Source organism: Xiphophorus couchianus, chromosome 16 (assembly GCF_001444195.1).
Source record: "Xiphophorus couchianus chromosome 16, X_couchianus-1.0, whole genome shotgun sequence".
NCBI classification, from domain to species: Eukaryota; Metazoa; Chordata; class Actinopteri; order Cyprinodontiformes; family Poeciliidae; genus Xiphophorus; species Xiphophorus couchianus.
The window spans coordinates 6,478,727-6,506,719 of NC_040243.1; the positions used below are offsets into that span (position 1 = coordinate 6,478,727).

The 27,993-nt window shown below is 40.2% G+C and overlaps 1 protein-coding gene across 2 annotated transcripts; it reads right to left on the bottom strand.

Annotated features, from left to right (window-relative positions):
• Nucleotides 1-4,434: 4,434 nt before the first annotated feature.
• Nucleotides 4,435-27,947, bottom strand: cdk12 (cyclin dependent kinase 12). Of its 2 annotated transcripts, XR_003598678.1 has the most exons (15): nucleotides 25,947-27,947; nucleotides 24,085-24,777; nucleotides 23,259-23,438; nucleotides 23,023-23,162; nucleotides 22,755-22,925; nucleotides 21,847-22,036; nucleotides 21,526-21,582; nucleotides 20,948-21,049; nucleotides 19,746-19,823; nucleotides 18,679-18,795; nucleotides 18,468-18,599; nucleotides 18,153-18,376; nucleotides 16,789-17,211; nucleotides 14,973-15,520; nucleotides 4,435-5,465 (listed from the first exon to the last, which is right to left on the bottom strand). XR_003598678.1 is itself a non-coding variant. In XM_028042127.1 (14 exons), exons 1-14 carry the CDS (start codon nucleotides 27,113-27,115, stop codon nucleotides 15,099-15,101), a joined length of 4,098 nt encoding a protein of 1,365 aa, XP_027897928.1. In that variant the 5' UTR covers nucleotides 27,116-27,947; the 3' UTR covers nucleotides 14,078-15,098. The 2 variants fall into 2 exon arrangements, 1 of the variants encoding a protein (XP_027897928.1); XM_028042127.1 differs by lacking the exon at nucleotides 4,435-5,465 and having other exon boundaries at nucleotides 14,078-15,520.
• Nucleotides 27,948-27,993: the final 46 nt, after the last annotated feature.

The window sequence follows — 27,993 nt, forward strand, 5'->3', positions numbered from 1 at the left end:
ATAGCTGTTGACCTGCTAGATAAAAACTTAAGAAGGTATTCTAAAAGATGACACTTCTGGCAAAGAAATAAAATGTTTAGCACCAGAAACTGTAGCAGGGGAAAATAGCAATGATGCATGTTAAATGTACTGCAATTTTTAAAATTTCACTGATTTAAAAAAAAACATCCACTCAGGGTTTACATAAAAGCAGCTACAGCAAAGCAGCAGAGATGTTTGGATCATGTCTCAAAAGGTAAAGTAAATATTCTGTAATAAGAAAATGTGGACAAAGACTTGGTTAAGAAATAAAGACTTTTGTGTATATGATTAATTAAAGCTCTAAGTTGTCCTACTCATAACAAATAAGAATAAATATATAACCAAGTTAATAATAAAATCTGGCATTAATGTTTGCGTCTTGTATACAAGTAGTTTAAAGTACATCACCATTAAGTTCTAAGCTTTCATGTTACCTGCATGTTTCAGTCGAAGTTTTGGATGGTCTTGGTTTTTCACATACTTTAACTTTGATTTAGTAGTATCTGTTTTGTTTTCAACTGTTAAAATCAAACAGAATTATATATATTTATCAATAAAAATCTGAAAATGTAAATCTGAAGAGTCAACAGTTTGCAGACCTTTGACTAGACCCTGCTAGCACATGATTATGCATTGATCTAAACTGTCCAAATGTGCCTGTGGCTGCATGTTTGGGGTGGAACATGGATCCATGCCGTGCCTCAGTCTGAAGTCTTTTGCATACTCTAACAGTTTTTCTGAAGATAAACTGTTACTATAAAGAAAATCATCTTTATAGCAACATGCCACCACCATCATGTTTTACCTAGGAAATTGTGGGATCAGACTGATGTGCAATATAGGTTTTCAGCTAAAAACACTCTGAGAATTGTCTAAAATGCAAACAGGACTTATTTTTCTGTTTAACAATGTTTTTCTTCTCGTCAGTCATCCATCACAGCTGGATTTTTTTGGAGTTGTTGTGTAGGCCAGTCTATGGATGGCCAGGTCGCAGCGTGACAATTATGCAATTTTACAATCATTTATTTAAGCAATATTAAGTTACATTCCAGATTTTAACACTGAGAAGGATCTGAGAATTATACCAAAACAACAAAACTACCTGAAATATAAATCAACCTTACCTTTTCAAAACAAATACAGCAAATTGACAGTCACTAACCTCCCTAACCAATATAAACAGGTAAAAACAAGAATAAAAGTAAGCAGCAGTCCACCCTACAAACTCCATCATATACAATTTTCAAGGTGTTTACATAAACACTTCAAAGGTGAAGGTGTGGTTGGTTGGAATCAGGAGAGGATGAAACACAGGCGCTCCACAACAGCGTCATCTTATACGTCGCCACCACTTAGGTAGCCAATCCACACCTCTCCATCTACTGGGTCCAATAATCACGAACAGGCACCTGCACACTCAAATTTACATAATTCAACATCTCAAAACGTCACCCTACGACAGCAGCCATCAAAAGGTTCTCCCAACAGAGCTTTAGATCTCTGCAGCTCCTCCAAAGTCACCATGGGCCTTTTGCTTCTGTCATTAATCAGAATGAGTAGGTGACTTTAAAAAGCAAAACTGATGAAGACAGATTTTATTTAGGGGCACCAGAGTGAAAGTCTGCCGTCAAAATTCTACCTCATATTTTGGCAGCACCGCCTGAACTAGCTCAGTTAGACTGAATTCACAGCAGAATTATCCGACCATAACTTAGTGCTTTTCTTCACCTGAAAAGAACTCCACAGATTCAGAAGACTTGAAAAATAGGTAAATTAGTAAAGAACTGGGTGGCGTTCCCAATGCTGGAGCTTGACACGGTGTGAATCTCGAAGCCGCCTCCTACACCTCTCGCCCTCCCACACTCCTGCCCATGCACAAGACATGTCAACTGCAGAATCCGAGCAAGTTGCTCACAACTTTCTATTTAGTCATCCTCAAGCGCCATCAATCATGCTTAGAATAAAAACACCATCATCTTTCATCATCATTGCCCATCATACTGAAAAACATTTGGGGATTATTGTGTCTTTTTATTAATTTTTTTAACAGGAAAGGTTTGTTATGCTTTCCTCCCTTGGAAGAATCGCAGTCAGATTCTTGACGTCTCGTGCGTGGAAAGCTGATGTTGTGAATGAATCTGTTGCATCGAGGCCCTTCCAAGGATTCATAGTAAACAGACATATGCAAAGCCGCCCACCACTCCACCTTATCTAAATCTGATATCTCATAAGGGCCCTTCACACTTGTCGGAAAACATAAACACGCCACGAGCGGCTGTGCGCGCGCGCACGGAACCTGCACTGTCATTAATTTCGGCGGCGGAGGGAGGTCAGCGTACCAGACGGCCTGCCGGCGTGTGCAAGCATGTGTGCAAGCTGGCGTGGCACTACAGCGGATGCACACTCCCATGTATGTGTGAGTGTGCGTGTCGTGAAGCAAGGGGAGGAGGAAGGGATGGAGAACATGGATGTGGTCGTGCACGCACACACACCGGCGTTGACAGGTGGCTGCGGTAAAGAGGTGGTCCCTGAGCTGGGGTCTGCCTGTCTCTGGCTGAGAGAGAGAGAGAGGAATAAAAAGCTCCCAGCAGCTGTCGCCCTAATTCCTCTAACACGGTGCTTGTGCTCTGATTAGAAAACAGATCTGGCCTCTAATTTACTCATGACACCAACTAATGCTCTATATCTCAATCGCTCCATCCCCGCTCGCCACTGCATGGCCTGCCTGGCTGGACACAGACACTGATGCACACAGAGTGACTCAGAAGGCAAAGAGACGAGCGCAAACAATCAGCTGAGCACGACACCGCTGAGCGCTAATGTGGCTTTACCTCCATGGATTATGCTGCAGTCTGAGAAGTCAGGAGTGTCGCTGTGTGGTGTCAAACGCCTTATCTGCAACAAAACAAAGCAAATTCCAGGCAGAAAAATAATTTCTTAAGTAACTAAAAGTTCTTTTTTAAAAGTAATAATACTTTTTATTAAAGGAAAAAAAGTTATCCAAACCAACACAAAAAGTAATCCCCCCCTTTTCTCAACCAATAGTAACTTTTTGTTTAGTTTCACTAGGCTGATTACTAGCAAACCTTTAGAATCAAGAAGCTATTTAAATAGAGCCTGTCGCACAACACGAAGTAGGCTAACAGGTGTCTAAAAGCAACACATCATGTCCTGATCTACAGAAATGTAAGAGCATCTGAGAGACGAAATTCCTGACATCTGTCAGTCTGGGAAGAGTTACAAAGTCATGCATTTTAATGCTATGGGACTCCAGTGGACTGCAGCGAGAGCCTTTACCCACACATACAGAAAACATGGAGCTGTGGTGCTCAACCTTCCCAGTTGTTGGCTTAGAAAAATGACTCCAAGAGTAAACTGACAACTGATCCAGAAAGGAACCCAGATATGTGTCTGCAGGCCTCACTTGTGTCGATTAAGGTCCATGTTTGTGACTCTTCACTAAGAAAGACACTTGGCAGAAATGACATCTGTAGATGAGCCGTAAAGCAAAGATCATCTGGATCAAAAAAGAAGACTAAAAGGCTGTCTCACATTTACTGAAAAATATTTTGACTTTAAATAATCTGTTCAGGCCTGAAAACTCATAGATGGCTAAATTTAAACTATTCTCCAAGGAATAGTGGGTTATAAATCCTCCACATTGATGCAAAAGACTCATTGCTAGTAGCAAGCTTTTGATAGCAGTTGTTAATCAGGGTGAAAAATTCAAGTATTAGGTTTCAGGAACAATTATTTTTTCACAGAGGGACAGGTTGGATAGCTTGTTTTCCTTTAATAAATTGCATTATCATTTAGAGGTTGCTGTTTGTAATATCTCAGATTAACCATTAAATTTTCTTTGATGATCTGAAACTTTTAAGTATCACAAAACATGAAAACAGAAGAATTCTGTATGGGAACAATTATTTTTCATAGTATTATATTTTATTACCTCTTTGATTACGTTAAAACCTAAGTTTTTAGAAAGAAAAATTGCTTTAGCCTGTAAAAAGATCATAGAATAGAATCATGCACCATTTCTTTTATCCAATTCTTTCATATGTTTACAAGATGGTAAATTATTCTCAGTTTTACTTCCTGGCAACTTTCTTGACTTTCTTGTTGTTAATTGCAGCAAGTGCTAAAATATTCATCAAACCTGCAGAACAGTAGCCAAAAAAGTCTTTGTAAAAGATATTAATTTGATGTTGGAGCATCTGCATGTGTCAGAATCTGTGGCTCTTCTCCAGTTTATCAAGTTGCGAATTTGGAAATATTGAACTGAGGATCGTAGCAGGTCAGAAATTTAGGATGTGTGTGAGATCATCATCTCTGAAACAACAAGGATGCTGTTAGGGCTGAAAAACAAATGGAAAATTGTATCAGGGTATCAGAGTATTTTAACAATAAAAACAATGTTTATTTTTATATTTATTTGCAGCATGTTTAGACAATATAAAGGGTTTTCAGGACCATGTTTATGTTAATATCATGAGGATTGGAGGGAGGGTAGGAAAATGATTATTGTTGCAGCCAATAGTGACATCTTGGCATCAACAAATCTTCATAACCAGCAATCTATAATCCAAGGAAACTGTTTCAAAGGCATGTCAGAAAAAAAAAAAGCTTTTCTGTCCTACTATCAAAAATACAAACATGTCGAGTTGCTAAACCCCTCTGTTTGATTTACTCTTATGAGATTAATAATGAACTTTCAGAAAACAAACGTTCCAGGTGGAAACAAAATTAACCGTCTTCCATGTTTTAAGACCTGAACTGAGCTGCTGAGAAGGAGACATCAGAGAGGATCCAGAACTCTGGATAATCTAAAGATTGAGCAAAGAAGAAAGGTGAAAGATCCAGATCCCTCTCTGCGCTATCTTTGTCAAATATAATTTAAAAAAAACAAACTAAAATAAAATCTAAGTGCTGTGAATATGGTAAAACTATTCATTTTAATAAAAAAAAATATTTTTTAAATGTAGGACTTGTTTTATTTTTGGACAAGTTTGTCTATGTTGAAGGTTGGATTTTTTTTTTTCTATTTTGCAGTGTAAAATTATCCTTCTGCAATAAATCCAATTCTATGTCAAGTTTTTATTACATCTCTGCAAGGGCTGACCAAAGGGCCTTGGCAGGTTAAAAAAATATTGTGGCATGATCAAACCAAGAATAGAAATAAATATTTGGAATTGCAAAATAATCAGAAAGCAAAATAGTTCGAAGTTATCACATAACCTGAGTCCAAAAAAAAAAAAAAAAGCTTTGACTGAAAGCGTGACAGAATGTGAAGTTATGTTCCGTGGTGCCAGTGGAGGCGGAGGAGGAGGCGGCGTCTGGATGCCGTGACGCGGTTTGCCCAGCAGGGGGCAGAGGTGTGATGCAAGGAGTGGGAGGTGACAGCTCAGTGTCACACTGCACACACAGGGTGTCACCTCAGCAAGCTGGGAGATGGAGAAAAAAAGAGAGAGACGGAGGGGAGGAGAGGGAGAGTGGACAGAGAGACAAAAAGGTGAGAGATCGGCCTCAAGCTGTGCGTGTTTTTTCTTCTTCTATCGTTTCGAGGACTTGAGAGTGAGAGGTTTTCTGACCTGTCTGGGAGCTTAAGCTCTGCTACAGGTTCAAGATTCAATTTAACCTGCAAATAAAACATTCTTACAATCTTATTTTAATCTGATGATGCAACACTTGGTGAACTTAGTAGCTGTTTATCTAATATAAATAAAAGGATATGGTATTTATTAAGGCCACAGTGTAATTGTTTATATGTGGACTAGTGAGAAAGCATAATAAGGATATTTTGTCTGGCTTACATCTGAGTCCATAAAAAAGCATCTCTGGGCTTTATTTTGAAAAACAAACGCAGTCACTTTTTTAATGCCTTGGTTGGGTCCAAATAATAATGCAATAATGTATTCTTTGAAAACCTGAAAGTTTCCTTCTTGAATCTAATATTAGCTTTATTTTGAAGAGTTAGCAATCATTTTGTCATCATTGGCTTAATTATGCTAGTAATGCAGAACCTACTGCATTTTAGCAATAAGTTAAACCTTAGAATATTGAAGATTTTATTTTTTTAAATTTCTGTAATCTTTATTATGAACTGGCAACTAAATCTCTTTTTCGGAAGTGATATAGTCCTATTAGAATTTTGAAAACAACATTTGCAGGAATCTATTCAAAGAAATGTTTCAACTTCTATTGTGAGTAGCTGATCTAAGCTTAATTTTGAATTGCTGCTTCAGAAAAGTCACATGATGCTTACATTTTCAAAAATATTACCATCACTTCGCTGCCATCTAAAATCTTTTGTTGTTTTTTTCAAAGTACTAAAACAAGTCGGAACTCTTGATCATATGCTTATGCCTTCATCTTTTTAAATTTAATACTACTACTACTACTACTACTAATAATAATAATAATAATAATAATCTTAAGGGACAGTGATATTCAAACAAATTTCATTAGTTGCTGGGACACTACTTACCGATAAATCAAGCTGAATTGAATGTAGAGTACAAAAATCAACCATGGACCATATGAAATGGACCCCTAAAGAAATTCTGCCCACGGCCTCATATAAGCTTGGGCTGCCTCTGATAAGAGCTAATGCATCCGTATGTTTTGACCACCTTAACTATAAACCTTATCTAAAATGAGTGTGAGCTTTGCAATTCACTACAGCTAAGCTAGTGTTCTTTGTGTAAGTGACTCATTTAGAGAGTGTGTGGGGGTGCGTGTGTGTGTGTGTGTGCGAAATCCTTTCCACATCCTTTCTTCTCTCTCTGTCTCTATTTTTCTCCAGGGACTCACTTGGCATCACTCCCTACTTTTTATTCTTGCTCCACAAACTGCTGGTGTCTGAGCACAGACTGGCCGAAGACACACGCACACACATGCACCCCCGCATGCTTATTTCCTCCTTAAAAGAAAAAGCAGTTACACTGTTGAACTCGATAAAGCACCAAAATGTTACCATCACTTCGCTGCCATTTAAAATATTAGAAAGAGGAGCTTGTAAGCAAATAAAAGTAGTGTAGATAATACAATATATGTTGAATCCAAAGAGTGTACCCACAGAAACACACATATAAAGCCTGTGATGCCTCCCAAGACACACACATTTTCAAGGAGAGAGTAACTGAGTGGCGCAGAGGCAGCATCATCTGAACTCGATACAAATCCATATTGAAGGGAAGTACACAGATGCACATGCCGGATGAACCCCTAAAACGTAAACAAAAACAAAAATCAAGGAAGTTGGAGAACATGCACAGCCCACATTTGTTTGTTTATTTCTATCCCCATTTACAGCTCTTTTAGTTTCAAACCAGCCGTATACACAAACACACACACACAGAGCTTTAAAGTTCTCCTGCAAAACATACATTACACTGACAGGCAGACAAGGCAGACTTCAAAAGCAAGAAATAAATAAATTAAACCGAAGTATGACGGGGATTAATTAGTAAAACGAGGGGATAGAAGGAGTCGCAAAACAGGAAGGAAAGATGGAGTTTGGAGCTGAAAGAGAGGAAGCAAAGAGGGAGCCGCGGTAATCTTTGGAAGGAGGCTGGAGGTGCAGGCAGCAAGACGAAGAGTGTCACTTCTAGTTTTACTAAAGCTGATGCAAAAACAACCAAAAAGAAACTTCTCAGGTGTAGACATGTGCAGGCTGCTCACTTTCGTGCAGGATGAGCCGGAGCGACTTTTTTAAAATAAAATACCCTTCCGAATTTCCTGCACCGTCTTCCCTTCGTTATTTGGAGAAGGGTGTGAGTGTGAATGCAAATATGCAAATGAAACGGTTATTATTGCATTGCTCATCAAGCAGCGCGAAGCAGACATTAATAGGCTGATGAATATGCATGTGAATTTGTTAATTAAGTTAATTATTCTGCTGAAAATGCATTCGTCTTCCAAGGACATCTTCCCCAGGATTCCAACCTGCTCTGCTCATTAGTCATGCGATATTTTACACTGGGCACCGGGACAAGAACGAGGGAAGGGAGGGGCACCGAGGGGCCACTGAGGTTAAGACGTGTACGATATAAGGGCATTGTGGGTTTTTGAGTCCACTTAAGAACACGGATTTGAGGGCATCAGAGAGAGATACGATGGCATGGCGATGAAGCCTAATCATTCATCCGCTCTTCAAAAGTGAAAGGTCAGCGAAAGAGGCAGAGCACGGCAGCCAGCTACAGAGGGGCGTTCACGTCTCTTGTAGCCAGACGTTCGTTCCATTTCTGCTTTTTCCTCTTTTCCTCTCCAGTAATTCCCCCTCTTCGCTGCTTTTCCTCTAATTGCTTATTAAAACCCTCTTAAATGAACTTTTTGTGCCAACTTTCCAACACATTAATTAATTGTTGTAGCCAATTAAGTGTCGCTGTGCAAATGAGCTTCAGCACAAATGGTCCTGCAGGGCCCGCGCCCCCCTACCCCCTCCGCTTCCTACACCACCAACCCTCTCTCTTACTGCTTTCCCAGCAGCCCCTCTGCCCTTAAAGAGGCAGCACCGGCACATGCAGGCGCCGAGGGGGAGACGAGGCAGTGATTCTACAGTGCTGATCGAGCTTTTTGAACCGAATTGATAATAAGAAGGTGAGACCTTGGGAAAAAATGACTTTGGTTTGCAGAATTGCAGTATCATGCAAAGAGGATGATGTGAATTTGACTGAGGTGGGGATATCGCCAAGACAAAAGGTCACAGAATATATTTAAAGAAGCCAGCAGTGTCATCTTTCCTGAGTTTTTCTTTACACTAAAGCCTCTCCAGTTAGCCTCACTGCTGTTGGTCATGGTCTATGCTTGATCATTTTTGCCATCTGTGTTTAACACCACTAGCCCTATAGGTAAGTAGTGACAAATATAAAATAAAATGAACACCTGACTGAATTTAGTCTCCCTCGGTGCTTCATACATATCTTTATATTCTGTTTGGAATTTTTTTATTCCCTACTATGTTTTTTGAACTATTACGTCACAGTATTAGCTGTAGAAGTGCTAAACAAGGTCATGGACTTTCTATGAACCAATTTTGCGAATCAGCCATTTTTATTTCTCGCATTGATTTTGCAGTCGAAGTTTAAGGATGTCGAAGATAAAAGTGGACAAGTCAAAGTGTTTGGTTGTTGATTGTATTAACTTATTTTTTCTCGACAAATAAACACACATCAGTGAGGAATGTCCTCTTTATGCAAAGCATTTCAAGGACGAGTGCTTTAGCAAACTCCGCTAGTTTCAAGTAAGAATAACTTTGAGGTGTCATTTCCTTCTGCCTATGAAAGCGACACACGCAGCAAAGTGTTAAGCTGCAAATAATGCTAAATTGACAACAAACTTTATTTTAGACATAAATTTGCTGTGTGTTAATATGACGTCTCGGCCAATGTGATGATAGCATTAGCATCATGAATTCTGCTTCTGCTAGCGCTGTGTCTGCTCACTTTTAGGGACATAACTACACTGCCTGCTTTGAATAGTATTATTAAACAGTTTGTCATTGTTTTTGTCATTTTTGTTTTGGGAAACACACCATCCAAAGGGATGCAGTGACATTCTTAGTGCTAGCGTTAGCTAACTCGTTAACTCTATTGAGGCCTTGTTTACAAGACATGTGTGGCTGGATGGTCTTTTGTTGATGACATCTTTTAATCAATTTAGAAATGAAAAGTTTATATGAACATATTGTTTTTATATAGTCAACAATAATTTAAAAGGAAGGATTAAAAGCATCAACTTCAAAGTTAACTTTTAGTTTTAGCAACATTTTGGAGTGGCCCAACCAGAATCCTGATTTAAATCTGATGTTTTCTTCAAATGTATGTTGTGTGTGATTAAAAGCTGCATTTGTATTTGTAAACTGTTTCCTGGGCGAGTTCAAGTTTTCTTTCTGCCTCTTTTCAGTATAAACATCCTCAAAGTCTGCTTGTAAAGGCCAGGCCTGATATAACAACCATGTGTAACATGAAATTTCCTAGAAAACTATAAAATAAAGAGAAATTGGGGGGGTGGGGGGGAGTCGTGTTATGGCACCTATAAAACTTGCTGTTTCAGCAGTAAACCATACATCAGAGCTGGGGGGAAGTAGATCAGTTTTTGAAATATTGTATAAACAGAGATGTACTCGTAAACAAAATGGCTGACATTAAATTTTATTTGATAGAAGACAAAGAAGAGCTGATGAAGACAAGAATATTTACACGCAAGCTGTCTTAATAATTAAAAAGACTTTGATTCACATTTTGTTCAACTAAAGAGGTGTAGGAATCTCAGTTCTACTTTACTTTTATTTTAATATGTACATTTGCCAATATTTGGAGTTCTGGGCCGGTATTTGTCTTTTTTGTTTAATTTGGCTTTGTGTGTCTTTGATGTGGAAGTCCCTGCCTCTCCTCGATGAGTTCACAAGCTGATCAAACAGCCTCAGTCATCAAACCGGCAAATTGCTCACAAAGACAAAATGCAGACGGCACTGCACACACTCATGTTTTCATTGCCGGTTTATGTACTATGGAGGTAGTTAAGAACTTTTTATCGATGCCTTTTTATATGTTCAAAAGAAGTTTTAAAATGAGAAATAAAAGAATTAGACAAAACATTTCAGAATGTTTAGCGCTTTGCTAGTTCAATTTACATCTTCTAAAAATCCCGTTAAGTTTATTCAAGAGTTGTATTGATATGCATAACATCCTTTGTTTACATGGCGGTTTAAACGGACTCAAACTGCTTCATTTGTTCCTTGAAAATGAAAAAGTACAGCGAGTTCTGCCAGTGGTAGTATAATTTAAGAAAAATTTAAGATATAGTTTACAGCTTGCAGAAAACTCAAATAAATGCTTCTATGTCTCTCTTTATAGTTAATTTTTGCTGTACAATTGGCATTGTTCCATTCTGTTTTAATTCAGGGCTGCTCACATATCCTTTAAATATCACGTCACCCAAACCAGGTGTTTAATTTTGCTCATCACCAGATCTGAGAGGGACTCAGAAAATTCAATCAGTCTATGAAATAAAAACCCAAACATTCATTAAATCCGTTTAGCATGAATAGACTGAAACAAACCCTCAGTAATTTCACTGTTCGTCTGGAAGTCTCCCAGAATTGCTGCAGCTGACTTAAGTGCCAGCATTCAAAGTGGAGGCTCCATTTTGATCGCTGCAGACTGTCCCTGCCATGGCGACAGTGAGCTTCAGATTGGCACATTTTTGGGCATTCCCCATAAGGTGCTTTTTCTGATTGATGGCGCCGCCTCGCTCGCCTCCCTCTCGTCACTCCTCAGCCCTGATTTATTCGTCTCGTCTTTGTGACTTGGCGCTGGCATTGCCCACTACATCCTCCAGTGGAAAGTCCCTGCGGGCACATTCACTATTATTTGGAGTCCCGACGGGCAGAGGCATCAGACAGAATGCAGCACCGTCTCATCTCATTCTCACTGGGCCTGTGCTAGAGGGCAGGTGAGCCTCCCTCCGCCTCCTCTCTGAATGGATATCCCACCCAGAGGGCTCAGCTGCTCGCCGGGCCAGAGGAGTAAGCGGCTCTGTAAGCGTGCCAAGTGAGGAGCTGGTCTCTGTGTGCGTGAAGCCAATCCACCACATACACACACACACACACACACACACACACACACACAATCTGCACCATCCTTGGAAGCCTCTGCGTTTGCCCATCTAAGGTTTATGATCCTTGGCGGCCTGTCGGGATCTTCATAGAGAGATCAAACCAAGTGGGGAAATAACTGATGTATAAATATGATTGATATAGAGGGAGAACCAATCATGGAGACGTCATGTCTCCATCTGACTGGATTGGAATATAATCCATCCAACTTTAATTGGGTTGGAGACAATATTACAAGTCTGCTCACTTTAAAAAAATGTGTAATTTAGCTGATTGTGCATTTTTGCTGGATAAAAATACGTCAGCTAAACAGCCTTGATCTGCTGATTGGTGAAAATTCTCACTTTCATTTAAGCCTATAAATGTAACAACACACAGAATGTTAAGATCTAATAAAGGTTGGGAATATTGTATGATGCATAAATGAGGATATTCTTGCAACCCATTTTCTGCTGTAATCAAAACTGCCACTTCTCTCAAGAAGCCTGCAACATCATCTGTGTTATTTATTTTTAAATATATAAGTCAATCAATATTCATTTATTCCAAAATTTATGGAAAACATAAAAAGGTTGATGCTACAATAATATATGAAAGTGGAAGTCTGCCATGGTGATGTCCTCAATGTAACGTATTGAAAGAAAATCAAACAAAAAAATGTCAATGTCTCAATAATGTCCTGTGCCTTTGAGCATCAACTACAGATGACAATGTTTACTGCTGTTCATAAGTCGACTTATTGTCTGCTGAGGCATTGTGTCCCACTCTTCTTGAAGGGTGGGCCTTCAGGACACAGCTGACCCCCCCTACCCACACTCTAACATCACCACCACTTCTGGTGACACATAGCGCTCTCCTTGATGTCTTCAACATCGTTGGTTGCCATAAATTCTTCTCAAAGTGAATCAACTTTGGTCAGAGAAAAGCTCTGAGGCTCTTTTGTTTAGTGCAAATGCTCCCTGACCCTTGCAAAACAACACCTATACCTGGTGGTCTGGTCAGGTACAGTGCCTTTAAAAGGTATTGATGAATGTTGTAACAATTTCATTGCTTTTAAAATCCCTCCAAAACAACTCTTTAATGACATTGCATAAATATTTGGCTCCTTTAAAGTAGCTGACCTAATTCAAGAGTTCTGGTTAACTTGTGTTTGTATTCTCAGTGAGTGGAAAAGAGATCACCGGAGTGCAGTGAGTGTGTCACAAGTGATTGGAGTATGAAAGACATAAAGACACATAAAGACACTCCAAGCAAATCAGAGAAAAGGTTATTGACAAGTATAAGTCAGGGGATGGATACAGAAAAATCTAAGGCATTAAACATACCCTAGAGTCCAGCTAAATCTGTCAAAAAATGAAAGGTATGTGGCCCATTCGTGGCCATATTCCTTCTCTTCTTCTCTTTTGTGGAAGAGAGGCATAAAGAGACGAGAAAACTAATATCAACGCTCAACTTGAGACTAATGGCCAAATTTACGAAAGTTCTTTAGTCTGGTGAGACCAAAATGAAGCTTTTTGGTCGTCAGACAAGACACAGTTTGGTGGACACCAAACACTACACATAACCACAAAAACACAACATCCCCACTCTGAAGCATGGGGTGGCAGTACGAGTGGACCAGTCAAAGCCAAGACTTTAATCCAAAAGATAATTTGTGGCTGGAGTTGAAAAGGGATGTTCAGAGCTGATTTTGAAGCAACCTGACAGAGTTTGAACAGTTTTGCAAGGAATAATGGACTAAAATTGACAAGTTCAGATGTGCAAGTCTGATTGAGACCTATAGACGGTCTGTGCTGTGCAAAGGTGTGTCTGTGTTAGATATTTTCGTAATTTTTCTTTACCAAGTTTTCACTTTCACATTAAAGAGTTTTTTGGTAAAATTCCTTCATCAAAAAAGCCAAGCTTTTCCATTAGAAAACATCCTGTTGCATTTTTTTCCCTTCCAAAGGTGAGGTACTATTGATCAATTGTTAGGTGTCGTCTTGATCAGATTATCTCCATCCAATCTCATTTGAGCTACGCTGCGATGGGCGAATCCCAAATCTGCTTCTGTGAACTACTGTATATCACATAAAATGCCAAACTTTTACAAGTATGTGGATTTAACAGGGGGAATGTGGAAATATTAAAAAGATGCATCAGTTTTGGACTATATGTGCAAAACTGATAAAGAGAGAACCATTTAAAAATTATGCTAACATCTGAGGTCAAATGAGATTTTCCAGGAATCTTTTACTGTCCTCTATTCAGTATTTTTGTGCTTTTTTCCTTCAAAGACAGCATGCTGACTCAAAATTAAACTCATAGCACAGTAACCTGGCCAACACTGCAGTTCTCACCTTTTATGAAAAAAAAAACCAGTTGGGATTTGTGGAAATGCCTACCATCTAGTGGTCACTTCACACAGAAACGTTCAGAAATAGTATGTAGTCCATCTGGTGGAATAACCTTTAATAAGCGACCCACAGCCCCAAAAACACAATTACAATTATTTTTGTCGTTTCTTCTGTCTTTTATTTTACAGACATTACTTCTCCCTTTCTTCAAAGCAAAAACACCGGAAGCAAAATGGCTGACCATCACTTTTTAAAGCGTTTTTCACTTTATGTAGAAAATAATCTAATCGAAATAAAGAAAGAAAATGAGGCGGGACTTGTTGCAACAGTTGTCAGAAAGGCAACGCGCTTAGGTAAATCCGTGTGCATTTATTCAACTTTACGTGAACTAGAGTAGCATGTGCAGAGCAGCGACGTATAATGTTTTGATATAATCCGTTTATGGGTCAGAAACAGGAGAACTAGAGGCTTGTTAAAGAAATGATTGTTGCACGTCATAGGGTCAGAGTTCAGGTAGGACAGTACATCCCAATCTGCTGAGGTTTGGGGTTTAAAACAAAAGAAATGCTCTGAAAAACATACACAGTGGTCACTCAAAGCAGAACTGAAGCCCCACCATACCAGAGATCGTTCAGGAAACAGACTGAAAACAGGAGGAGCTCGCATTTAAAATAAACTGAAAAACATTGTTCTCCATAACACTGAAACGCACTGAAAGGGGGCCACTGCAGTGGAACTGACAATCATTAAGCCTCAGTTGCATAGCACTCAGTTTAGCAGTCCGGCCTCGTCGATGTTTGGAAATGAGCAAAGACTTGGAGGCGGCAAGTGTTGCAACCTGAACTAATCCTTGACAGCCTGACCCCATGTCCAAACACTCCCACCAAAGCAACAGAACAGCTTGCTCCATTAGGCAAATGTGTTCATTACCTGAAAAAAAAAATCTCCTCCTTTTAGACATTCACTTTCAAAATCTTTGATTTGACTTTCACTACCTGCTCTTGGTCCAGTGAGTCACTTTCTGTGGCTGCATTCTCCATCTGCCTTTCCTTTCCCTTCAGGCCAGGACTGCTGGAGCTGTCTCATGATACCCAACATTAAGGTCACCGGTGGATTGGAGTTCAGCGGGCGGCTCCATGGGAAAACCGCAGATCCTGGTCCTTGGGGAACTGCGCCGAAGTGGTGGGAGCATCATTACCCAGCGCTGCCGGGGCCTCAGCTGGGGCTGAAGGTTTAACAGGAGAGTCCGCAACCCAGGGTGGGGTGGGCTCTTCACGGCCTGCACCATCTACAGCCGGGGAGGGGTCTTTGCTTGGCTTGGAGGTCACGATCTCCAGGTCCTGCTGGGAGATGAGCTGAAGCAAGGCAGCAGCCACAGCAGGGCTGATGTCCTGGTTGCTAGGCCGAGTTTCTGACTTGGCTTGTTGGGAGTTCACCAGGAGAGGAGCTGCTGGAGGTGACCCGGGTGGAGAGGGGGGGCGCAGTTCACCGCTTGGAGGCAACTGGTCAGGCAGAACTTGTTTCCTTTTTGACACGCCACCATCTAATGGACCCAAAGAACAACAGGAATTAAAAATAGAGGAAAATTGATCAGAAATGTTAAGCTTTTCTTTTTCTAACCCCCAGTATGTTCTACACCTCACTTACATGAAAATGTTCTGAGAGTAAGTTCAACTTGAAAGTTAAGCAATGCTAAAATTCCCATATCGACCACAAGGGGGCGCACATGACTGACTACATATAAACACGTCTTTGCTCTCAGCTCATGTGGCCATAAATGCCGTGAAGCAGTGAAACAGTAAAATTTATGCAACTTTCCAGGTTTAAAATCGTTAACGAACCCATTTTCATTAATAATACTTTTAATTATTAGTCATTAAACATAAAAAAGTTCAATTTACTGCATGTAAAACAATATTGGCACTCCTCCCATATAACCAGTTGTGTGTATTGAAAGAAAAAGATGAGATCTAAGCACCAGTGTGTGATATTTATAGAACAGTGCAACCAAAACAAGACTAAGATTGTGGCTTTAAGCATTCAAAGTTCTCAAAACCATTCCAGTATAAACAGTGATTCAGCTTAATCTTTATACTAATTACTGAGTGAAAGTTTAAAAAAATAAAATAAAAACGTGACAAACCAAATTTAAAAGAAACACATGCAGGTGAGATCTAAAAAAATTCAAAATATTTATTTTCACTTGATAATTTATTAGATTTTCTTCATAAAAATCCTGACATTACAGACTGTTTTTTTTTTTTCTGTGAAGAAGCCACGACACCTCCTTGATGATGAAAATGAAGTGAAGAAGATAAAACATGTGAAAATGAAACGGACAGAAACAAAGACAGTGAGAAAGAAACAAGAGGGAGATTTCATGGGAACAACACAGCGTGAAACTTTTTTTATTTTACGCAGCTGAACATCACTCGACTAGGTTTTGGTTTTTACTGAGCATTTCAACCGTGCACTGGTCATGTCCATGTGCACAAACCTTTACCTGTTTATCCGGGTCACATGACGGCCAAATGCACAAGAGATTTTCACAGGTTTCTTTTGCTCTTTTTTTTTTTTTAGAGACAGGTGCTGAAAGGAGATGAGTATTTGTCAATAACAGATGGGTTGATGTATGATTGGTCTAATAGCCGGATTCATTTGGATTATTGTTCATTTCACCAGGTCATCTAAAATCTAATTTAAGAAAAGTTTATAGGTCTTATACAGATTTCCTCTGCTTTACACATTTTATGGATTTCCCTCCTGACTGGTTTCCTCTGTTCACTCTCTAAAGATTAAACCCAGACTTGCCCTTGGAATCAGTAGTAGAAGCGGACGAACTGCGTGTCAGCGCCTCCTCTGACTTAACGCCATTGCTTTCATCGCTTTGCTCCTCGGTTTGAGGTTTTATGATTTGGCCCAGAATGAGAGCCAGCAGGCTGGCCTGGTCTTCCTGGCTGAGCGGAGGTTCTCCAGATGTGGGTGAGGCCTCCTGGGGTTCGGGAGGCGGCTCCGGAGGCTGTGACGCAGCAGGAGGCTGAGCCTGGTCCTCTGCAGCCCCCTGGTGGTCAGAGGCCTCATTGAGAGTTGATAGCAACTGGCTGACAGTGTCTGAGTCAGAGAGGTTAAGGAGCTGGGCCACTTGGGGCAGCTTGATGTCAGTCTGTCCCTGGAGGAGGTTAAGCAGCACGGCCAGCTCAGTTTGATTCAGTTGCTCTGCAGCCGCTCCAAGACCTGAAAATACACACCGATTAGCAAAAACATGAACTGGAAACAGTAAAAAACAACAACAAAAAAGTCCAAAAATGAAAGAAAAAAAAAGAAAGAATCTGGCTGCACTGTGATTAAAGGACCACTCCTAACTATGCACAAGTAAATATTCACATTCATGTACATGTATGATATATAACAGCATTTTAATTGACCTCACACCTCAGCGGACCAAATTACATATTAAGAAAAAAGGAAATTCAACTGTTTGCAAGCTTTTAAAGTTTAAGTGGCTGTGATTGTGAAGACAGCTACATTACAAGTTGATGTAGAAAAAGTAAAACTTAGCAGCTTCCATTCACTACCATTGTGTTAAATTAATCTTTGCTGACGCCTATACGTAGAAAGGTAACAACGCCAGTCAGAACTGGAGCAGAAGTTACAAAGTCCACCTGAATTTGACTTGTTTTTATTTCACTTTTTTGTCATAAGGGATAAACCATTGGCAGGTAAACTGGGTGGACCACAAAGTTCTTTTAAATCCCGGTGCAGGGTGCCTGTTCATTTAGTCTCTATTCATAATGAGAACACTCTGTGTTCCATTTCTGTTAGACTTTTAAATATTTCTTGACTTCTAGCAGAGACATAAATGCCACTATTCTAAACCACAAGCTTAAAATTATTCCAAGAGTAAAATGCCTTAAAATATATAATAAACATGATAAGTAAAATATGTCCTTTGAGCTTTGGAGGTCTGGGAGCTGAAAGAAATATTTGCTTAAACACTACAAATGTTGAATTAAACTTGAGTTTTAATTCAACATCTGTTTAATCTTTTCTATTTTTTCTTTGCTTATTTTGCTATTAATTTCAGATATAGCGTTTTGTTTATTTGCAATAAAAATGGTCAACAAACGGGAAAGACGTTTTTTTTCTAAACAGAATACTTGGAGGTGATCTGATACCTGACAGCTCACTGTCTAGTTTGGCTGTGGAGGGCGGCTTTCCTGGGGGAGGGGGCGGAGCTCCAGGCGGGCTGCTTTGGGGTCGGCTGTTCTCTCCACTGGAGGTCCCAGCCATATTTTTACGGGGCACTTTGGGCACAGGCACATCCTCAGGCAACCCGCTCTGACGTGCACGTCTTTTCTTTTTAATCCACAGCTCGTGACAGTCCTGGTGATGAGGAAGACTGGACAAAGAAAGCGCAAACAGGTCAAAATTTGAACAGATTTGAATCCTTTAAACTGTGCTTTTCTAAATAAAAGTCTTTCGCTACTAACTCTGGTGGCGACATCCTTCCAGGATCAACATCAGTAAGGAAGTCACTGAGAAGAGCTTGCTCCGATGTGCAGCGACGTGAAGGGTCGAGGGTCAACATTCGGTCCAGCAGGTCCAGAGCAGGAGTAGGCAAACTGCAGAAAGGAACAGAAATATTTACCAAAACTAACAGAAAACAACAGATTTGACATGAGCGCTTGGCAGGCAACATACAAGGCAAACTCCTCTCGTAGCCGTCGTCTGTACTGCTTCTTAGGTTTCATGGTGTTGAAGAGAGGAAGTTTGATGACATCGGGCCACGCCGCAGGACAAGGACTTCCACACAGACGGCTGTAGAAAACGGAAGGGAGCTTTTAATCATGTGAAATGATTGAAGAAAACAGGAGTTTGAGATAGAAACAATCTGTGAAATTCTCCAACATCACAGAGGAAAAGCATCGATAATTCAATTTCACTTCCTCTATAAAAGGCATGTAACTCTCAGATAACCTAACATTTGTTTTGGAAGGTTGTTTTCCAAGAATGACAGCAAATAACCAACAAAGCAAGAAACCAGACACTATTCTACAGTAAACTGTTTTGCTAACTTTGAGTAAAGCTTTGTTGGACTTTGCTTTAAGACCTTGGTTCAAGTCGTCCAAAACTTTTCTGAGCACAACCACTTTGCACTAGCAACCTAGTTCTTAATCCAAAGTGAGGAACCTAAAGAAGTTCAAACTCACAAAACGAAACCCAGAAACAGTGCTGTCGTTTGTGTCCAGATATGTTTCTAAGCTACAGATGGAAATAGCTGCCACGTATCTATGGAAATACAGCCAGTCCCATGAGTTGCACATGTTGGACAAAACAAGGCACTTTGTATTTGTCCTTAATGGATCATTCTCCTAATTTCTTCCTTGAGCTCCCCTCTAGGATTAGAATAATCCTTTTCCTTTTCATTCATTTTGATAATTTAAAATGAATTATCAAAACGAGTCATAATTTTCATCAAACGTTATGTTTTTGTTTTCTGTAGATTGGTTCATCAGTAACTTTTTCTCTATTTTTTTTATTTTCCATATTGTTTCTGTAAATATTCATTAAAACTACGAGGAATCTCTTATTCTTAGAGTGCATTTCTTAAGTACTCAATAGAAAAAAGTAATTTGTGTTTATTTTGACGAGTTATGACACTGATTTAAGTTGTAATGCTGATCCGATTTATTTGTGAGACCAGTTGAGTTCAAGTTTTTAAAGCAGACAGTAGCTAAAACACTTTGGGGCTGTAGAAGTTTCTGTACCTGATGAGTTCCAGTTGTAGAAGTTCTTGGTTTGCCTGAAATATTGGTTTTTTAGTGAAGAGCTCTCCAAGAATACACCTAAACAAAGAAAACAAACACACAAACGAAGTTAGTATGCTCGCTGAATATATATTGTACATGAAGAGCAGTAGTCCTGTTTAAAAGTGACTTACAAAACTTTCTGTGTAAATAGGCAACCTTAGTTGGGTGTCATTTATTAAATGTAGATACAAGCCCAAAATGTACAAACAAAAGAAAATGTTACTTTTAGATTGAAATAAATTTTCAATCTAAGTACTTTAGAAAAAATATATGCATTTTACTCAATTGTTGATATAGCTAACGATCCAAAAAGCATAATAATACATAATTGGTTCAGAAAAATAAGATTATTTGAGACATTATTTGAGAAAAAAATATTCATAATCCCAAGGATTATGTTTCCAAATTACAATATTATAACAATTACAAAATAATTGTTGTAGAAATTTTAAATGGCTTTAAAGAATCATGGAAGAGTATAGGAAAACAAGATGAACAGGTACAGGCCAAAAATATCAAGTTAAAAGTACTTGAGGACCACATAATTTAGATTTTTTTTATTATTAAAACTGCTAAATGTACTTTAATTTTAACCTGATCAATAGCAAACTAAAAAGTAAACATTTGAATAAAACAAGTAAAGTAGTTAAAACAAGTAAAGTAGTTTTCTGAAGAGAAGGGAATGTATTAATGTGTAAATCATTATAGATCAGAAACAAACAGGGTCTCAGTATTGCTACAACACATAATTATAAGTAGCAGGAGAACCTTCAGTTCTTATTAACCAGATAAATTCATGCTGAGCTTAAAATACATCTGGCACCCCGAAGAAACAGAAAAAATACGCAAACAATTAATCTTGCAAATTGCCGATGTTGCTTATATTGCAGAAGAAGTGCTTTGAAAACATCTGGTAGATAATTAGAACTATTCTATAAAAATATAACCACTTATAAATTACAACATTTATTTTGGTACAGTTTATGCAAATGAAATTGGACATGTTTTTAGAAAACAAACCATTCGGCTTTTGTAAAAGTTGCTTCACGTTTAGAGAATTATGTCTAAAGGTTTGTATTTTTAAAATAAAAACAAAGAAAGAAAAAAGCTGGATTCTGACTGACTGAACAGGCGTTCCATTTCGACAGTTTTAGACTCACCCGCAGCTCCAAACATCAATGGCTGGGGAATACCTCTCCTCTCCAAGCAGTAGTTCAGGGGGACGGTACCATAGTGTGATTACTTTATTAGTATAAGGTCGACTGCAGGGGAAGAAGGACAAAGAACAATGATGTTACGAGGATTTCACATAAAACTTGCGTCCCTGTGTGTCCAAACAGAAATGGTTCAGAAGCAAGTAAAAAGATTGTGGCTCCATCTACTGGAGAATTACTCACTTGGTAAAAAAAAAAAAATGTTTTAAAAACAATTCATTCATGCAAACCCCCAAAATTTGATATGGACTAAAATAGGGGTCTCCAAATTCAGTCCTTAAGAGGTGCTGTCCTGCACCAACAAACCTAAATTAAATGCCTGAATTACAACATCAACATATCATTCTGTTCTGCAGCAGCCTGGTAATGAACCAGCAAGTTGATACAGGTACTTATAGAATAAGGAGGCATCTAAAAGTTGGAGAATAACCACTCTTAAGACCTTGAGTTGGAATTGAATGTAAACAGACTGTGTGTTATCTATTATATGTTTTTATATTTATTTTTAAATAGACACCACTCACCTTTCCTCAGAGTTGTAAAGTCGAGCCAAACCAAAGTCTGCCAGTTTGATCTGACCTCTGCAAACAGAGAAATATCAACATCTGGCATGAGTAACAAAGCAAACAAGCTTTATCTCCATCAACCAACTTCCTTATTAAAACCATATTTACTTTGTTTCATTCATGCAACAATACAAAGAGTAGACAACATGTTGGGGGGGAGAAAAGATTGGTCATCCGATGGGTTGTAGTAATATACAAAAAAATAAAAATAAAAAACGACAGTACTGTAAACGCCAACAATCACAATGCAAATTGATTGGAGTGTGTTTGTTTTCTGACCTGTTGTTGAGCAGTATGTTGGAACATTTGATGTCCCTGTGCAGGAAGTTGTTCTTATGGCAATAGTCCAGGCCCTCCATGAGCTGACGCATGAAGCTGCGGATGTGCTCGTGGGAGAACTGGACCAGGCCTGACTCCAGAAGGCCCATCAGGTCGTGGTCCATGTACTCGAATACTAGATAAAATGCACCTGAGAGTAAATAGAAAAGATTACAGCTTAGAGAGAAGTAGAAGTTCAGAAAATCTCAGAAGAGGCTGGTAGGAACATCCGAGCAGAAGGAGCTAGAGAGTGTTGCTGGGGAAGCGGGTGTGTAGGTTTCCCTGCCAGACATGTTATTCTGGTGGCCCATTCTCAGACAAGCAGAGCACAACACACACACACACACACACACACACACACACAGAGATATAGGTACTATTAAATGTCAGAGAACCAAAACAACTGTAAAATAATGTTTGACAATTTGTGAGTGAATAAGAATTGAAGTAATGAAGTTTACCAACAGCTGCCCAATCCTTCATATGTAATAATCTGTTAAACACCACATGAACTCTTTCTCTCAGTTGGAGTGCTACCATATGGAACGTTGAAATGGGAGCAGCTCTACAGACTTGTATGGTAAAGGCGTATCTTGAAAGAAGTAAGAGTAACGATGTTTGTTTTTCTATCCAGCGCTCGATAAGTAAAGCTTTCCAAAGCCTCGAGCTACCCAAACAAACAGAAAAATACAAAGACTAAAAGGAAATCCACATCATGTTTTCTGGGCTCTTAGACAGTAAACATTTTGCTTAAAGACCATCCATTTTGTCACATGTCATCTCAACTTTAAAAGAGATTAAAAACTGAATTTTTTTTTTCCCCATTCACAGCAAAAAAATCATGTATACCATCTTTTTAGCCATCGTACCTTTGTCCTTTTTGAAGTCAAGTGCATCCTGCTTGTCGGTAACGATTTCCTTCATGTTGACAACGCTGCGATGTTTGAGCTGCCTCAGGATCTTTATCTCTCTGATGGCGGTGATGGGGAATCCCTCTTTTTCATTGTCCAACCGCACTTTCTTCAAAGCAACGAGTTCCCCTATAAAGAAAAGTGATGCACACAGGATTTACAGTAGAACGCATTTAATTCATATATCTTGGAATAATCACACATGCTTAGCAAGCCTGTACATTACCTGTGTCTTTGTCCTTCGCCTTGTACACTTGGCCGTATGTGCCTTCGCCTATGATCCCAATTATATCAAATTTGTCCACACAGCGTTTCCCCCAGTCACTCAGGTTATGTTTTCTCTCACCATAACGTGGAGAACAAATCCTGGAAATCAAAGAGAAACAGAAAAACAAAGATATGTGGGATTATGTGGGAGTAATGATGCAACAACAATAAGGGGGGTAATTAAAAGATTCTAACTTTGGTCTCTTCTTGAGAGGTTGCTGGGGGACAGGAGGCGGCTGGCGGACAGGCGACTGAGGCGGCGATGAGTCAACTCCAGGCAAAGTGGGCGGCAGAGGGAGATCGATGAGAGACGGCCGGCTGCTAGACGTCTTTTCCTTTCTTGATGGACGCTGGGGAGGTGTGGATTTCTTTGGGCTGACGGAGCAAAGCAAACTAATTCAGAGATAAACCTTAATTTCTTTTATGTTCCAATAAATAAAATTATCCACCAAATTAACGATCCAAGAGCACAACTCTCTTTTATGTGACCATGGTGGTTTACTTTTACAGAGGAATGACTGAAACGACAAAATGGTAATATAACCTTGCGGGAAGAAAAATAACTTTTGTTTTCAGTTTAGGGAACAGAAAAAAACTTGTTCAGGTTTAGAACGTAAATGTGGTGCAAATATCTGTAAAACAAAATTCTGTATCCACATATCTTGAAGTTTTGCTTCCTAGCAGTCAACTTTTTATGTTATAAATAACAATTTAAAGTGGTGTATTTAAACTTCTGGAGCTTTTTCCAACCCACACTCAAGTTTTCATGCTCATACATAAGCGCTGGAACAAAAAAATAATAAAAACATGCTAAAAATCCAGGTTAAACATTTAAGTTCTCCAAAAAAAAAAACTCAAAAAATCCAGAAAACTTTTGATGAAGACTGAAATATAGGATTCCATTAAAGTTCTCCGCTTTGGAAGCAAAGCATAACGATACTAGGGATAGTTCTGTATATGCATTTCATATTATAATAAACTATTAATGTTTGGAAACATGTTTCACTTGGAGACGACTCACCTGTCCTGAGTGTTTCCCAGCAGCATCGGAGGTAAAGGGAGGGGGGGCAGCGTGGATGTTTTGTGGAGTGGTGTCTGGCGGACAGGACTGCGTGCAGGAACAAACCCTGGCGATTTAGCCTGGGACATGTGATGAGTGGCGGGCTGATTAGCCGCCTCTGGCTGAGGAGGCGGCAGAGGCGGGGGTGGCACCTGTGAGACAGCTGATGGGGGCACAGGAGGGGAGGGCTCAGGAGGAGGAGCAGGGGAATTGGTGGGAGAGGAAGGTAAAGGTGCTGTAACTTGATCTTCACTCCTGGGAGTATCAGAGGCTATTTGTGCTGTTGCTTGAGCCTGGGTTTCCACCTTCACTACAGAGTCTCTTTCTACCTGTGGCGGCTCAGTTTTAGTGGGCCGTGAAGATGTGGAACTGGCGAGTTTTGGGGTGGATGGAAGAGGGGAAGAGGTGCCACTGGCGTTGGCGCGAGCGGCAGCCTCAGCAGCCAGGCGCTCTTTTTTTTTGCGGGTGAGCTCTGCACCCAAGCTGGAGTTGAGGGGCAAGCGAGATGCAGGGGGGGAGCGGCTAGCTGGACGACTACTGTGGGAGCTGCCGCCTCCTAAGGCTGAAGACGGATGCCTCTTGTTGCGTGAACGAGACGAGGAGCGGCGAGAGGAGTAGTGCAGCGGGGAACGACTTCTGGAACGGCCTGAGCGTCTGAAATAAGACAAAAAAAACTTTAAGCCACTCTAAAAGATCTTTGAAACACAATTCAGAAGTTATTTAATATAGATGTTCACTGAAAATAGAGAATTGCTAACCTTAAAAATGTCATCACTATGTAATATAGAAAATCATTCAATTTATTAATCTAAAATTTACAAAACGTTTCCATGCATTTTTTTAGTAGACTTGTTTTTTTTAATTATCCTATTCAGATAATGAGGACTGTCATGATAAATTTAGCTGGACATTAAATTGTCCTAGTAATTATAACAAAAAACAATAACAATTAAATTTTGAAACCATTTTCAAGTAACCTATTGATAAAGGCACAATAATGCAAGTTTGCCTTCTCATAGATCAATGATTTTTGTAAAGAACACTTAACACAAGAACTAGAAGATATTAGTATCCAAAAAACATGACAGCCAAAAACAATAAATAAAACCCACTTCATCTTAAACTATAAATAAAATGGATGCAAACCAAATTGGCCCTCAAAATGGAAATTGAGCTAATTTTAATTTATCTTGGTTTTTTTAGTGTAAAGATGGATGAGCTTCAAGTTTATACTCTTATTACAATTATTCAGGTTTGTGAGGGTGAAACTGTTAACAGTTCAACCTGACTTAAAACCAATAAAGCAGGTTTAACAGATTCCATGAAGACATTCCTGATTATTTCTCAACTCTCTCTTGAAATGTTATATAGTTTGCTACACTAAACCATTAAAAGTCATAATTATTCAGATGTAGCCAGGTAAACCCCTACAAAGTGTAAAGGGTTGAAGTAGTGGTGCACCGATAAATCGCCCCGATTTCCTTAATTTTGGTGATCAGCCAATTTTAACAACCGATCTTATTTACCTCAGCAAAGGTCTAAAAATTAACCCCTGTCCTCTTTTACTCTGTGAGATGTTTGACTGACAGACCCACCTACCCAAGTCTATTTTGGGTGGGTGGTTTAACATTTGAGTTAATAGTCACCCCAATATAGCAACTTTCTTGCTGTATTTAGCAACATTTCAAGCCAAAAAAAAAAAAAAAATCAGTATACCCAAAACTGTAATCGGCAGGTCAGGGTTTTTAAAGATCGGTAATCGGCGATCGGCTGAAAAACTGTAATCGGTGCACCCCTAGTTTCAAGGTTTCCTACATACTCACCGAGATGCTGGGCTTAAGCTGGAGGACCTGCGGCTGACATAGGGGCTGATGGAGCGTCTCCTGGAATAAGGGCTGCTGTCCCTCTCACAGCTGGAGGACCTGTGCCTGTTGACATAAGGGCTGTCCGATCTTTGCCTGCTGCGGTGGGACAAATCCCTGTAGGGGCTGGGGCTTTTCTGGCCTAACCTTCGCCTGGAGTACCCCTCGTCTCCCTGTTGTCCATAGTTGGAGCCCAGTGGACTCTCACTGCCCCTTCTGGGACTGGATGGTACAGCAGAGCTGGCACCCTTTCTGCGAGGGCTTCCCCTGCCTGACAGCTTCACCTTAGGGCTCGACTTATGGCTCTTGGAGGACTTGCGGTGAGTCTTGTCTGTCCTGTCTGTCCTCCTATGGGAGGAGCTTCGATTTCCATCTCCTCGGCCTTCTCTCCGCTGTTGCTTTTCTTTATGAGACTTCCCTGAGCGACCGCTCTCCTTACTGCGAGATGAAGATGTGGAGGATGTGGTGCTACCTACACTGGCTGCAGTCTGTACAGAGAGTGTTGACTCCCCACGCTTGGTGTCACCTTCTGGTTGGAGCTGGCGCTTGGACGAGGAGCCTGATGAAGCAGTTTTCTCCTTGACTTTCCCAAAATTACCCTTTTCACGATCTTTGCTGCTCTTTTTCTTGTACCCATGCTCCCCATTTCCAGAGTCTCTGACTTTATTAGGGTCCTTGGGCTTTTTCCGAGAGTGTCTTTGACCCTTGCTCTCTCGCTCAGGTTCTATGACGATATCGTCCCCATCGTGTTCGGGAGAAGGCGAGGGATCCAGTCGGTCCCCGATCCCCCTCTCAGAAGGCCTGTTGGACGGGGGATCCGAGAAAGTGTCCGAGTCGGAGCTGATGTCGTCGTATTCCACCAGAGGCTTCACCGTGTTGACACCAGGAGGCGCCGTATTACCGGGGGCAAAAACCCCGGGTCTCGGTACCGCCACGGATTCTCGATTAGGTTTGTTTGATTTATGCCGTTTTCTTTTCGAAGATATCATGGAAGATTTTAACAGCGCCTTACTGTCTTTGCTCGTCATGTTTCCCTCAGAGGTGTGAGCTGGGCCTTGGGTCTGGTGTGGCACGCCGCCGCTCGAAACAGTCTTCCTCTTGGTCCCATGGTGTCGGTCCGACCCTGGCATACCTCACGCCGGCTTCCGTGTTCCGAGAGATTCATCCACAAGAAAACAACGGCTACTTCAAATGTCAAAACAAAGAGTTGCAAAGCAGAAACAGAACAAACACAAGCACAAAATAAACACTCTAGGCCGCTCACGTCCAGTCCTTCTCAGCGCCAATTCATTCCATTAGCTCACCAGAGTAGTTTTCCAAAACAAGAACAAAAAAATCCAAGGTGGTTTTCCTATGCAGCAAAGTTAGCACTCCGAGACAGTCACTGAATGAGGAAGGTCCAAACCAAACATAGGAGCATTGTGGTGTCGCCTCCGTCTCAACGTAGCTAGCACAGCTAGCTAATGCTCGACGGCTAGCGAGCAGACTCCTAAAAAAGAAAAAAGTCCCTTTGTGAAAGGTGTCCTTGTCCGGTGCCAAGTTAAGAAAACGTATTATTATTCCACAGAATAACGGTCTTAGCTTTCAGAAACAAGCAGACGCCTTGAGTAAAAGACGCTCGTTTCTCCAACAAAATGAAAACTTGACCCGGTTGGTGCTGTTTACATGTTCCCTTTAATGTAAGTTTTATCCCCTATAGATTCAATATTGATTAGAAATTATAGTATTTTCGTGTGTAGTAGATGTTCCTGTTTATTATTAATGGCTCTGGAAATCAACCAGGCCTATATTTAGGGCGATGCTGGTGGATTTTGTATCATCCACAGCCCTATCTGAAGGAGACTACAATCGCCATTGTGGCTCCTGTGACTAGCAACTTCTGCGCACCAGCGAATTAACCGGAAGAGGGGGTGCTGTCAATCTCGTCAGCCTATCGCAAGAAAAAGGCCGCCCACTGCTCTCGCGATGTCGCGACCGGAACGAGAAAGGTGACAAGTTGCTCAACAAC

Excerpts from the sequence above, each read along its gene's own strand:
- cdk12 (XM_028042127.1), bottom strand. The coding sequence starts at position 27,115 with ATGCCAGGGTCGGACCGACACCATGGGACCAAGAGGAAGACTGTTTCG. Across the intron at positions 24,778-25,946 it reads AGCTTAAGCCCAGCATCTCG|ACGCTCAGGCCGTTCCAGAA; the intron begins GTGAGTATGTAG and ends GTCTTATTTCAG. Across the intron at positions 21,050-21,525 it reads CTTTACAACTCTGAGGAAAG|TCGACCTTATACTAATAAAG; the intron begins GTGAGTGGTGTC and ends CTTCCCCTGCAG.